The sequence below is a fragment of the Rana temporaria genome, chromosome 3 (genome assembly GCF_905171775.1).
Source record: "Rana temporaria chromosome 3, aRanTem1.1, whole genome shotgun sequence".
NCBI classification, from domain to species: Eukaryota; Metazoa; Chordata; class Amphibia; order Anura; family Ranidae; genus Rana; species Rana temporaria.
Genome location: NC_053491.1, coordinates 462,551,000 through 462,564,988, shown reverse-complemented (window position 1 = coordinate 462,564,988; position 13,989 = coordinate 462,551,000). Strand labels below are relative to the sequence as shown.

Sequence of the window (13,989 nt, the reverse complement as noted above, 5' to 3'; positions counted from 1 at the left end):
GAAATGTCTGTGGATATTACAGTGGGGGAGATGTCTGTGGATATTACAGTGGGGGAGATGTCTGTGGATATTACAGTGGGGGGATGTCTGTGGATATTACAGTGGGGGAGATGTCTGTGGATATTACAGTGGGGGAGATGTCTGTGGATATTACAGTGGGGGAGATGACTGTGGATATTACAGTGGGGAAATGTCTGTGGATATTACAGTGGGGGAGATGTCTGTGGATATTACAGTGGGGGAGATGTCTGTGGATATTACAGTGGGGGGAGATGTCTGTGGATATTACAGTGGGGAGATGTCTGTGGATATTACAATGGGGGAGATGTCTGTGGATATTACAGTGGGGGGGATTTCTGTGGATATTACAGTGGGGGTAGATGTCTGTGGATATTACAGTGGGGGAGATGTCTGTGGATATTACAGTGGGGGGAGATGTCTGTGGATATTACAGTGGGGGAGATGTCTGTGGATATTACAGTGGGGAGATGTCTGTGGATATTACAGTGGGGGAGATGTCTGTGGATATTACAGTGGGGGAGATGTCTGTGGATATTACAGTGGGGGAGATGTCTGTGGACATTACAGTGGGGGAGATGTCTGTGAATATTAAAGTCACAATAAGCATATATTAATTGGTTTGCACAAGAGTTATGCAAAGTTTTTCAGGCTCTAGAAAAAACAAAGTTTTTTTCAACCCGATCATTAAAACGGCCTTGCCTTCACACGATCGTGGAAAAAAATGCTCTAGCAAAGCGCGGTGACGTACAACACGTACGACGGCACTATAAAGGGGAAGTTCCTTGCGGATGGCGCCACCCTTTGGGCTGCTTTAGCTGATTTTGTGTTAGTAAAAGACGATTCGTGCTTTTCAGTCTGTTACAGCGTAATGAATGTGCTTACTCCATTACGAACGCTAGTTTTACCAGAACGAGCGCTCCCGTCTCATAACTTGCTTCTGAGCATGCGTGGATTTTTCACGTCTGTTAAAGCCTACACACGACCATTTTTTACAACCCGAAAAACATTAAAAACGTTGTGTAAAAATAGAGCATGTTCGAAAAAAAATTGCCCGTTTTTCAGAACCCAAAACATGCTCTGAAGCCCACACACGATCATTTTTAACGACGTTAAAAAAAACTTAATTTTTTAGAACCCAAAAAGCGGCATCATAGGGTCTACAAAATAGGGGATATTTTTAAGGCATTTTTTTTTTTACTAGTAATGGCAGCGATTAGCGATTTTTATCGTGACTGTGACATTATGACGGACACGTCGGACACTTTTGACACCATTTTGGGACCATTGTCATTTATACAGCGATCAGTGCTATAAAAATGCACTGAGTACTGTGTAAATGACACTGGCAGGGAAGGGGTTAAACACTAGGCGGTGAGTAAGGGGTTAAGTGTGTCCTAGGAAGTTATTCTAACTGTGGGGGGGATGGGCTACCACTGACATGACCGAGATCACTGTTTCCGATGACAGGGAGCAGTAGATCCCTGTTATGTTGCTAGGCAGAACAGGGAAATGCCTTGTTTATATAGGCATCTCTTCCGTGGCACGATCGCGGGACACTGGCGGACATCCAGTTTGCCGCTCCCGCGGGCACGGTCACGGAGTATGCGGCGGGATCTCATGTATGTGCAGGCATTACATCTATGAAGATGTCACCGGCAGAAGTTCTTACATTGCTGGAGGAAGCCACTGTTTGAGATTAATCTGCCATAATCTGCAAATATAGGGCCAGATTCACAAAAGAGATACGACGGCGTATCTCCTGATACGCCGTCGTATCTCTGAGATACGATTGTCGTATCTATGCGCCTGATTCATAGAATCAGTTACGCATAGATAGCCCTAAGATCCGACAGGTGTAATAGACTTACACTGTCGGATCTTAGGCTGCAATTCTAGGCCGGCCGCTAGGTGGCAATTCCATTGCAGTCGGCGTAGAATATGCAAATGACTAGTTACGCCGATTCACGAACGTCCGCTTTGCCCGTCGCTGTAAATTTACGTAGTTTCCGTAGAGATACGCCGCGTAAAACTAAAGCTGCCCTCTAGGTGGTCTAGCCAATGTTAAGTATGGCCGTCATTCCCGCGTCGAAATTTGAAATTTCACGTCATTTGCGTAAGTCGTCCGTGAATGGCGCTGGACGCCATTTACGTTAACGTTGAAACCAATGACGTCCTTGCAAAGTCATTTAGCGCAATGCACGTCGGGAAATTTTAGGGAGGGAGCATGCGCAGTACGTTCGGGGGCGGGAACGCGCCTAATTTAAATGGTCCCCGCCCCATTTGAATTAGGCGGGCTTGCGCCGGGCGGATTTACGCTACGCCGCCGCAAGTTTACAGGCAAGTGCTTTGCGTTACGCCGCCGCAGCGTAGGGCGATTCTACGTGAATCTGGCCCATAATGTGCACACTATAAATTATGGTGAAAGCTCAGGGGTTTCCAATTTTATTTGCGTTCCACTTTAAGTAACTTGTCTTGTAGGTTTGCTGACCACATTATTTTTATTTATTGCAGTGTTTTTTAACTTCTTGGTTGCATTTTTCCTGATCAGGTGACGTGGCAGGCCGCACCACTAATGGAATAAATGGTGAAGGCAGCAAACTTACCTTCCAGGACCTCATGATCATTGTTGTTGTCTCCTCAGTAACTATCATGATTATCCTCATAGTAATCTTGATCATTTTGAAAGTAAAAGGTGAGTAAACGTAATATCTATTCTGATTTAGAAGAGTTTTGACTTTCTAAAGAGGTTGGTGTTTAGTGTTTACAGGCAGAACAAAAAGCCAACGTGCAAACCCTAAACCACGCCCATCCATACGGTATCCAATATGAAATGCAATCTGTTCCTTGACTGCTATTTAACCACCTCCAATACTGTGCCAATTCTGACACCTCTAATACATACTTTTTTCTAGAAAATTACTTAGAACCACCAAACATATTTTTTTTTAAGTAGAGGCCTTATGCCGCATACACACGACCGTTTTTAATGTCATGGAAAAAAAAAAAATTCTCGACGTGATTCTTGTCAAGCCTGCCTTGCCTACACACGATCGTGAGAAAAAATGCTCGAGCAAAGCGCGGTGACGTACAACGCGTATGACCGCACTATAAAGGGGGAGTTCCATTCGAATGGCGCCACCCTTTGGGCTTGAATATGCTAATTTCCCTTCTCATAACTTGCTTCTGAGCATGTGCGTTTTTTTCTCTTCGTTAAAGCCTACACACGACCATTTTTCACAACGTGAAAAACGTCAAGAAAAAATAGAGCATGTTCTAAATTTTTAATGCCCATTTTTCACGTCGAGAGAAATGCTCTGGAGCCTACGCACGATCGTTATTAAAGACCAATTTAAAAAATTGCATTTTTCTCGCCATGAAAACCGGTCGCGTGTACGCGCCATTTTGGTGGGTGTTGCAATTATTTATATTCTACGTTTTTTGCACATCGGTTTTTCAAATGCATTATTTTTGGGAAAATGAATAATAAAAAATAAAAAAAGTAAAGCCCTTTTTTTTGTATAATGTGAAAGACGATGTTATGCCGAGTAAATGGATACCTAACATGTCATGCTTTACAATTGCGCGTGCTCATGTAATGGCGACAAACTACGGTACTTTAAATTATCCATAGGTGATGCTTTAAAAGCCTTTACAGGTTACAGGGCAGATCCACAGAGAGAGTACGCCGGCGTATCTACTGATACGCCGCCGTACTTTCAAATTTCCCGCGTCGTATCTTTAGTTTGAATCCTCAAACCAAGATACGATGGCACCTGGGTTCGATCCGACAGGCGTACGGCTTCGTACGCCTTCGGATCTTAGATGCAATACTTTGGCGTCCGCTGGGTGGAGTTTGCGTAGTTTTCCGTGTCGGGTATGCAAATTTTCGACGATCCACGAACGTACGCGCGGCCGTCGCATTCTGTTACGTCGTCTCTAGTCGGCTTTTTCCGGTGTATAGTTAAAGCTGGTGTTTTGCGGCGTATAGTTAGACTTGCCATGTTAAGTATGGCCGTCGTTCCCGCTTTTAATTAGAATTTTAAAAAAAAAATTGCGTAACTCGTCCGTGAATCGGGATGGACGTAAGTCACGTCTATGTTAAAAAAAATTACGTCCTTGCGACGTCATTTTGCGCAAAGCACGGCGGGAAATTTAGGGACGGCGCATGCGCAGTTCATTCGGCGCGGGGACGCGCTTCATTTAAATGAAACACGCCCCCTAATCGCCGATTTGAATTCCGCGCCGTTGTGCCGCTTGAGATACACTACGCCGCCGTAACTTACGACGCAAAATCTTCCTGGATTCGAACTAAAGCCAGGTAAGGTACGGCGGCGTAGCGTATCTCATATACGATGCGCCGGTGCAGATCTTTGTGGATCTGCCCCTACCAGTTTAGATTTACACAGGAGATCTGGTGCTAGAATTATTGCTCTCAATCTGACCAGTCTCCTGTCCTTGATAAGGGTCTCCAATGGATGTCTAGGGGGATCCAGCAGAAAAAACAAACTAACCTTGTGTGGGGTCCCCTCAAATTGCATACCATGCACTTTGTATCTGTCAGGTGGGGGGAGCATAGCTCCCAACTGTCCCTGATTTGGAGCAATGTCCCTCATTCCTCCTCATTTGTCCTTCATTTTGGTCTGATCTATATAGTTGTATATAAAATGCACTTTTTATCTATCAAAAAGTGTTTCCCAGCGCCAAACCTTTCATCTGATTTCTAAATTTCTGCATTTGTAAACGCTAAAAGCCAATATAAAAGGAAGAGTAGTGGTAAAAAAAAGCACTTGTGGGTTTAACCAATCTTGTTTTTTTTTTTGTACAATACTCCTTTAAGGGGGCGTGGCAATGGGCGTGTCCTATGCCTGCATACTTTTGCTGATAGGTGTGCCTCATTCCCATCTGTTGGGAGGTGTGGGGACAGGTTTCGGCATTTTCCAGCCACACACACACCACATCCCCCTGTCATGATAGCTCCACAGAATTATGTATTGAAGCAGCAAACAATAGTGTTGGGCTCAGCTGGTATATGGGAACCTCTAGAGCAGGGATCTCCAAACCCTGACCCTCCAGCTATTGCAGAACTACACATCCCATGAGGCATTTTAAAACTGACTTTCACAGACATGACTAGGCATGATGGGAATTGTAGTTCCTGAACAACTGAAGGGCCGTAGTTCGGAGACCCCTGCTCTAGAGGAAACAGGAGTGAGGGAACACTTTGAAGAAGTGCACATATTGACAATAAAAGATGGTGTGGCTGGTGTAGTCAAAGTTGTTTAACCCTTTCATGACTAAGCCTATTTCTGACATTTATAAGATACGAAGAAAGAGGATGGATAGCCGCACTCCAATGACCAAACGGTTGTCTTTTATTCAAAAAAACACAGCAAGTACATCACTTCACAAGGTGCAACAAAGGAACAGGTAGATAGCCGAATAAAAGACAACCGTTTGGTCATTGGAGTGCGGCTATCCATCCTCTTTCTTCGTATCTTATGCATGGTCAGTGCATCGCCAGCACCCACGGTATCCTGAGTCCGTCCATCTCTACATAGTGACCCACCTGGAGCGGTGATCCCTTCTTTTCTCTATTTCTGACATTTGTTGCTGTATTTTTTGTTAGAAAATTACTTAGAACCCTAAAACATTATGGCCCGGATTCACAAAGCACTTGCGCCGACCTATCTCCAGATACGTCGCGTAAGTGCAAATATGCGCCGTCGTATCTGTGCGCCGGGCCCATAAAACTAAGATACGCCTAAAAACAGGCTTCATCCGACCGACGTAACTTGCCTACGCTGGCGTAGAGTGGGCGCATATTTACGCTGGATGCATGTGGCGCTCCCATTGATTTTCTATTCAAATATGCAAATGAGGGAGATACGCCGATTCACGATCGTACTTGCACCCGACGCAGGCTACGACTGGTGCGCGTAAAGTTAAGCCCCATAAAGGAGGTGTAACCCAGCAGCAGACATGCATTCCCCTTCCCAGAGTTTTAATTCAAAGTAATACCTACCCAATTCCTTATGCTGGGTACACATGGGCCGAAATTCGCCCACAAAAGATTTGCTTGGCAGGATCTGGACATCTTTCGGCCCATGATTATAGCTGCCTGTTTGACAGAAGCTGGCCCTATGACCGGCTTCTGTGAAACAAGCATCTGATCACCGCTGACAGCCAATGGTTGAGAGCGATGATCAGTGTGTTCTGGTGATACAAACAAGACCAAGGATAAATCCAAGGAAAGATCCAAGCTTTACTCACTGGCCAGCCCATTGACAACCGAATCAACCTATCTAACAGAATGTGTTAAAACAGGGGTTTAGTCTGCACACATTTGCAAATGCATGTGTAAGCCACAGAGCCACGTCAAGGCACCCTGATATCTGTAGTTCCTATCACTGACTTATGAGCAGTGGCGGTGCTTCCATATTGAGCGCAGGAGCGACGCCCCTTCTCTCCTGCACCTGTCACTCAACAATAGATATATTCATGCATCGCATGAATTTATCTATTGTGGCCGCTGCCGCCCACTATTCAGGTGTCCATCCCCCTGTTGAGCGGCGGCCATCTGAATTACAGCAGTGGGTGTTTTGGAAGTGCTTGATTAGAGCCATCAGCTCTAATAGGCTTACCGATTAGAGCCTGTGGCAGGGCTGTGCGTTCCCTGTTTAAACCATGCTGTGTTAGGGTATCGCTTCACCTAACACTGACCCGCCTCTCAGCCAATCAAGTGCACCGGGTCTGGTTACCGGTCACCTGATTGGCTGAAGCAACATCGAGGACGGGAGAAGACAGGGAGCGCAGGGAGCCTGGAGGAGGACGGCGTTGAGTCCAGGAAGGTAAGTGCCAGGTTGGGGGGAAACTGGCGGCATTTGGGGGGGAAACTGGCAGCATTTGGGGGGAAACTGGCAGCATTTGGGGGGAAACTGGCAGCATTTGGGGGGGAAACTGGCAGCATTTGGGGGGAAACTGGCAGCATTAGAGGGGGAAAACTGGCGGCATTTGATGGGCACAGTGGCGGCAAATTATGTTTTTTTTTTTTAAGTTTGTTTGCGCCCCCCCAAAAATTTTGAGCACCAGCCGCCACTGCTTATGAGTGACTCCACAATGGAAGCACATGCATTCTGATGGATAGGTGGAGGTCAGGTGGACTGAAGGGAGCCCACCCCTTCTTAAAGGTACAGGAGCACACCGAACACCCAGCAAATCGCACAATGGCTGCAGAGATGTCAGTGCGGTACCTGACTAATATAGCAGTAATACTACAACAAAAACGGTGTCCACTACCCCCACCTATAACTCGCCATTGCAGCAAGTAGCATAAGAAGGCAACATATGATATAAACAAGACCAAGGATAAATCCAAGGAAAGATCCAAGCTTTACTCCCAGGCCAGCCTGCTGACAACCGAATCAACCTATCTAACAGTATGCATTAAAACAAGGGTTTAGTCTGCACACATTTGCAAATGCATGCGTAAGCCACAGAGCCTGGGGAGGGGGGGTGTCCCCCTTTCAAAACACAAAGGCATAGCGTGGGAAATCGCTGTACTAACATCGCTTGTGTTAGTATGGCGTTCTCTCAGTTGTTTCATTTAGCCAGCTGAGTTGAACGAAAAAACGTAGTGTGTACCCAGCTTTACTCTTCCATTGTGTGAGTAGACACATAAAACCGCTCCCCTACACCAGTCATGGGACAGCAAATTTCTTTACGACAACACATACAATGCACAACCAGCAGTCTTGCATTGTACATGAGTATGTTGAGGGTCCCACCCACATTCTGATAACATTAGATCAAAGAATAAGGTAAGCATTACTCTACTTCAGCCATTCCTAAACAGGGTTCCATGGAACCCTAGGTTTCCTCCAGAGGTTGCCATGGGTTCCTTGAGTTGTGGCGGATTGACCTTCCATTTGATGGTGCCTACATTCTGTATGTAGCCCAGTCCCGGACCTCTCCAGGCCTAATGGGGACCTCCAGAGTTAGGGAAGCTGCCATCCTTCTGTGTAGAGTGGGTTACGAGGCATGGTGGGTGTAATGTAAGGTAGATTAATGGGCGCCAGACACTTCTTGAATGCAAAGAGATTTATTTTCTCTTAAACAGAACTGTGGGAGAGCGGGTTAGGGCCAGGACACCCTTTAGTAGTTGCAATGGTAATTAGCAGACTCCGAGACTTCTATAGGTAGACAGCCATGCAGGGAAAGGCACCCAGACAGACACCACATCTGCATGTGTAGACACGCTGTCTCCTATGGCAACCATCTTGAACACTTTCTAACAAAGGTTGCAATGAACTCTTTCACTTCCTCAACAATCTCCTCTTTAGATCTTCACTCAACTGAGCTCCGAGTCTATCACCTAGACTTGCTGTTACTGGATCTCCTGAGCTCTTCCAATCTTCTCACTCAGTATCTTCCTCAAGCATCACCCCTGCGTCCATTCTGGGTCCCTAGCTTGGCACTTACAGATACTCCTCAAGTGTCACCCCACTGGCCTGCTCGGTCCCTGGCTTGGCGCACCAGGCTGCTCTATAAGTGTCACTTCCGCTGGCTGGGTCCCTGGCTTGACACCTGCTGAAGTCTCCCAATTCTTCACAGCCCCCGGTTGGTAAAAATACTGCTCCGGTACTTGCTTCAACTACTCACTGTGGTCCCTGGTAATAAGGTGGTTGGTCCCTTAGTGGCGACAGCTTCTCTTCTACCTCTGACCTTGACACGTTCTCTGACCGGCAGAACCGTTACTTTTGGTTGGACTGCAGGCCGCAGTCCCAATCTTGCTTCTGGATAGGCCCTCAGACAGACTAGCAGCCAGATGTCCCGGGATAGGCCACAGACTAGCAGCCCAGGGCAGTACAACACACGTCCACCCAGACAGCCATCCAGGTGGCATAGAACCCTGATCACCTGACCTCATCCAAATAAATAGGCTCTCCCAGCAGGCCAAGGGACCCAAGAAAATCCATGCCCATTGGCTAAGAGAAGTGCAGAAATTCCAGAATTATGCCTTGTACACACGATCGGAATTTCCGATGGAAAAAGTCAGACGGAATTTTTTCATTGGATATTCCGACCGTGTGTGTACCCCATCTGACTTTTTTTCGTCGGAATTTAGAAAGAGAACATGTTCCCTTTTTTTTCGACGGAAAAAATTCTATCGGAAATGTTGTTCATCTGTAGGGAACTCTGAAGGAAAAAAAAAACCCTGCATGCTCAGTATCAAGTCGACGCATGCTCGGAAGCATTGAACTTAATTTTTCTCGGCTCGTCGTAGTGTTGTACGTCACCACGTTCTTGACAGTCGGAATTTGGTGTGACAGTGTGTATGAAAGACAGCGTGAATGGAATTCTGTCGGAAAGATCCATCTGAGTTTATCCTGATAGAAAATTTGATTGTGTGTACATGTGTACAAGGCATAAGGGTGGAATCAATTGATCTCCTATCAATTGGCCAAGGCAACTATACTTGGCAAATACATTTTCTAGCAACCCTACCTAAACGTCAGAGTGCTACACATAGTTATGAGTCCAAAACGACTTGGTAGAACCAGAAGCAAGGCACCAAGTATCTTTTTTTAGCTATTTTGTAAGGGTGGCTTTCTGACCACCACTGTAAGGGTTGCATTCTCCCTACTGACCACTAATATAAGGGGTATGTTTGCCATTGACCAACAATAACTTGATTTTTAGTAGGAGTTCCCCCAAACCTGAAAACTATTTTAGGGGTTCCTCTGAGTGAAAAATATTCAGAAAGACTGCTCTTATGTATACCTTCTCTAGACCAGACAAAGCATTTACTCCTAGTTATTGGAGATGGGTGCACATACTACTAGTATTTTATGGCTTACTGGAGCTTATCTGTAAGTAGGCATGGTTTAACATTATCACAAATGTTATAAATCATTTATTCAGTAGCATCATAACCAACCCTACCTGACATCCACTATTTTTCCCCCTACACACAACCAGGTTTTCCAACGGGAAAACTGAGAGGAGAGCTTTTGGCTGGGAATCCCGGCCACGTGTATGCTCCCTTGCAGTTTTTCCGACGGGAAAACTGACAAAAAGAGAGAACCTGATCTCTTTTTTCCCGTCGGGATTCCTGGCAGACTTTTTTTCCGGTGGAAAACTGAAGTTTTTTGCAGTTTTCCTGTGGGGGAAAAGTCAGATGGAGCATACACACTCATCTGAGTTTTCCCAACGGGAAAACCAAACGTGTGTTACATAGTTAGTCAGGTTGAAAAAAGACACAAGTCCATCCAGTTCAACCACAAAAAATAAACAAACAAAATAAAAAACACAGTACAATCCCATACACCCAACTCCATACCCACAGTTGATCCAGAGGAAGGCAAAAAACCCCAGCAGAGCATGATCCAATTTGCTACAGCAGGGGAAAAAATTCCTTCCTGATCCCCCGAGAGGCAATCGGATTTACCCTGGATCAACTTTACCTACAAATCTTAGTACTCGATTATTTTATGTACATTTAAGAAAGTATCCAGGCCTTTCTTAAAGCAATCTACTGAGCTGGCCAGAACCACCTCTGGAGGGAGTCTGTTCCACATTTTCACAGCTCTTACTGTGAAGAAACCTTTCCGTATTTGGAGGTGAAATCTCTTTTCCTCTAGACGTAAAGAGTGCCCCCTTGTCCTCAGTGTTGACCGTAAAGTGAATAACTCAACACCAAGTCCACTGTATGGACCTCTTATATATTTGTACATGTTGATCATATCCCCCCTAATTCTCCTCTTCTCAAGAGTGAATAAATTCAGTTCCTCTGTGTACAGGGGAAAAGTAGAGAGCAGGTTCTTGGTTTTCCCCTCTGGATTTCCGACGGACCTTTTGCCGTCGGAAATCCCGGTCGTGTGTACGAGGCATTACTGTTGGTGGATTTCAAAGAATCTCTTGCATAAGTAATATATGTTTCATCAACGAGTTCAAAATGGTAGAATGCGAAAAAAATATAAATGTGAACTTGACAAATTCCACATTCACATGCGAATATGTGTCTTTTTTATTTTGGTGGCTTATGCTTAAAGGGGTTGTAAAGTCAAAAATATTTTCCTCTTAAATTAAAGTCTGACAGTAGCTGATAAAGTAAAAAGTAATGTTTTGCATTATAACTAGTTTGATACCTGTTGAAATCGAGGTGTTTTATTCACCTCCGTCACTCCTGAATCATTATTCTCACTGACTTCCTGGTTTGCGGTGCGCATTCATTCTTGCTACATCACGGCCTAATGGGAACTACAGTTCCCATTAGGCTTAGGCCACGTATAGACGAGCATACATGTACGATGAAACCGGTCCGCCGGACCGTTTTCACCGTACATGTATGCCCGGGGATTTCTGTATGGTGGCTGTACTCACCATCATACAGAAATCCGCGCGTAAACAATACGCGCGTGTCCGCGACGATGACGCGGCGACGTGGGCGGCCCTGCCAGTTAAATGCTTCCACGCATGCGTCGAAGTCATTCGACGCATGCGAGGGATGGCGGGCGCTCGGACATGTACGGTAAGTCTGTACAGACGACCGAACATGTCCGAGCGGGCAGGATTTCAGCGGGCTGTTTTAAAACAAGTCCAGAAATATTTGCCCGCTGGGAAAAGGCCCGGCGGGCAAATGTTTGCTGGAATCCTGCCCGCTCGGGCCTACACACGACCGAACATGTCTGCTGAAACTGGTCCGCGGACCAGTTTCAGCAGACATGTTCGGTCGTCTGTACGGGGCCTTAGCCTCCATCCATGCCTGTGAGGGATAAGAGAGCATCTTCACGCAGGGCTGTAGTCATAGGGAGGGGGTGAGCACATTCTGCTTTCCACCATGCAAAACGGCTCAGATGCTGGTGGAAAGCAAGAAGAGGAGAGACAGGAAATGGCATTTTCAAACCTGGATTACTGTATTTTGGAGGTCAAAAGGAAAAACGAGGTAAGTGATATTTAAATGCTCTAGCTTACAGCAATCAATTGATCTAATAAAAAACTAACCTTTAGTGTTCCTTTAACTAGACATGTGCACACTGAAATATTTTGTTTCGGAATTTTGTTTTTGTCTGAAAAATACATTTATTTAGTTACTCCCGAAATTCGTTTTTATTTATTTTATTTCTTAAAAAAATGCATTCGTCCGAAAATCCAAATTAATTGAGGTTGAATCTGTCATTGAAGGCTTATGGTGACTGTTGAATGTTCAAAGAAGATTTGACGAAGCAGCTAAACTGTACGACGCCGAAATTGTACATTTCCGGTCGAATGTTCCGTCTACAAGATTCTATGGCCCAGATTCACAAACGAGATACGACAGTGTATCTCCAGATACGCCGTCGTATCTCTGAGTCTGGGCAGTCGTATCTATGCGCCTGATTCTTAGAATCAGTTACGCATAGATTTCTATTAGATCCGACCGGCGTAAGTCTCTTAAGCCGTCGGATCGTAACTGCATATTTACACTGGCCGCTAGGGGCGTGTACGCTGATTTACGCGTCGAAATATGTAAATCGGCTAGATACGCGAATTCACGAATGTACGCCCGGCCGATGCAGTACAGATATGCGTTTACGTTAGGCTTTTCCCGGGTGAAAAGTTACCCCTGCTATATGAGGCGTACATGCGGCGTACCAATGTTAAGTATGGCCGTCGTTCCCGCGTCAAATTTTGAATATTTTACGTCGTTTGTGTAAGTCGTCCGTGAATGGGGCTGGACGTCATTTACGTTCACGTCGAAACCAATACGTCCTTGCGGTGTACTTTGGAGCAATGCACACTGGGATGTTCCACGGACGGCGCATGCGCCGTTCGTGAAAAACGTCAATCACGTCGGGTCACAGAACATTTACATAAAACACACCCCCCTGTTCCAAATTTGAATTAGGCAGGGGCTTACGCCTGCCGATTTATGCTACGCCTCCGCAACGTACGGAGCAAGTGCTTTGAGAATACTGCACTTGCCCGTCTAAGTTGTGGAGGCGTAACGTAAATCGGATACGTTACCCCCGCACAAAGATACGCCGCTGTACGTGAATCTGGGCCTATCTATTCTAATGTTGTGTGACTAGTAATAATTATATTTATTAATTATTATTACTAGTCAACCAACATTAGAATTTTTCTACAGCCTATGGGTGGAGCATTTGACCATAAATGTCCGTTTGTGTCGATCATATGTTTTTAGCTGTTCCGTCAAATCTTCATGTCTCTCTATGTCGAATCTTTTCTCTCTATGTCAAATAATCTTGGACTAATAGAGTTAGGTTAGGCACATTCAACTGCAGATTCGATAGACACAGATCACTATTTTCACCATTGTGTCGAATCTTCTATCTATATCAAACTGTTGTTACAACAAAATGTAAATAAAGCATTTTTTATGTCAGATCTTTCGGATTTCAGATTCTATTATCGTTTGTTAAAACGAATGTGAAAATCCCCGAAATTGGGACGAAATGGAATGCACATGTCTATGCTTAACCTGTGTGCTGTTACTGGTCAATGTCATGTCATTGTCATGGTCAGTGCCACTCTTATCTACAAAGCACATCTTTCATGTCTGTCTGTTTATTCCTTGTAGGTGTCATTTGTAAAAAGAAAACAAATTTGTAAGTATGATTTTTGCAGTTCTTCAGCTACATTTTAATTTTCTTATCTTACAATGATGGACCATTTGTTGTTTAACAATAAGGCTTCATTTCCACTGGCGTTTTTACAGCCACTTTTCTGAGCATTTTTTACAGCTTAAAAACGCCTGTCCATGTTATTCTATAGCATCATGCCCACATAGGCGTTTTTGAGCTGCAAATGGCATAGGCGTTTTTGAGCTGTAAAAAAAACGCGGGACCAGGGCGTTCTGTGGCTCCAGCAATAGAGCTGTAAAAACGCCAGACATTAAAAAACGCTCCAAACGCTCGAAAACGCTCAAAAACGCGGCGTTTTTTAGCTCCAGCTCACAAAAAAAAA

The 13,989-nt window shown here is 45.0% G+C and overlaps 1 protein-coding gene across 1 annotated transcript in view; it reads left to right on the top strand.

The window, feature by feature from the left end:
- LOC120933538 overlaps positions 1-13,989 on the top strand; it is a 125,325-nt gene that overhangs the window by 99,702 nt on the left and 11,634 nt on the right. The window contains exons 5-6 of the mRNA XM_040346796.1: positions 2,570-2,713; positions 13,604-13,631. Of these exons, the coding sequence (XP_040202730.1) occupies positions 2,570-2,713; positions 13,604-13,631 (172 nt within the window). The remainder of the gene's footprint in view (positions 1-2,569; positions 2,714-13,603; positions 13,632-13,989) is intronic.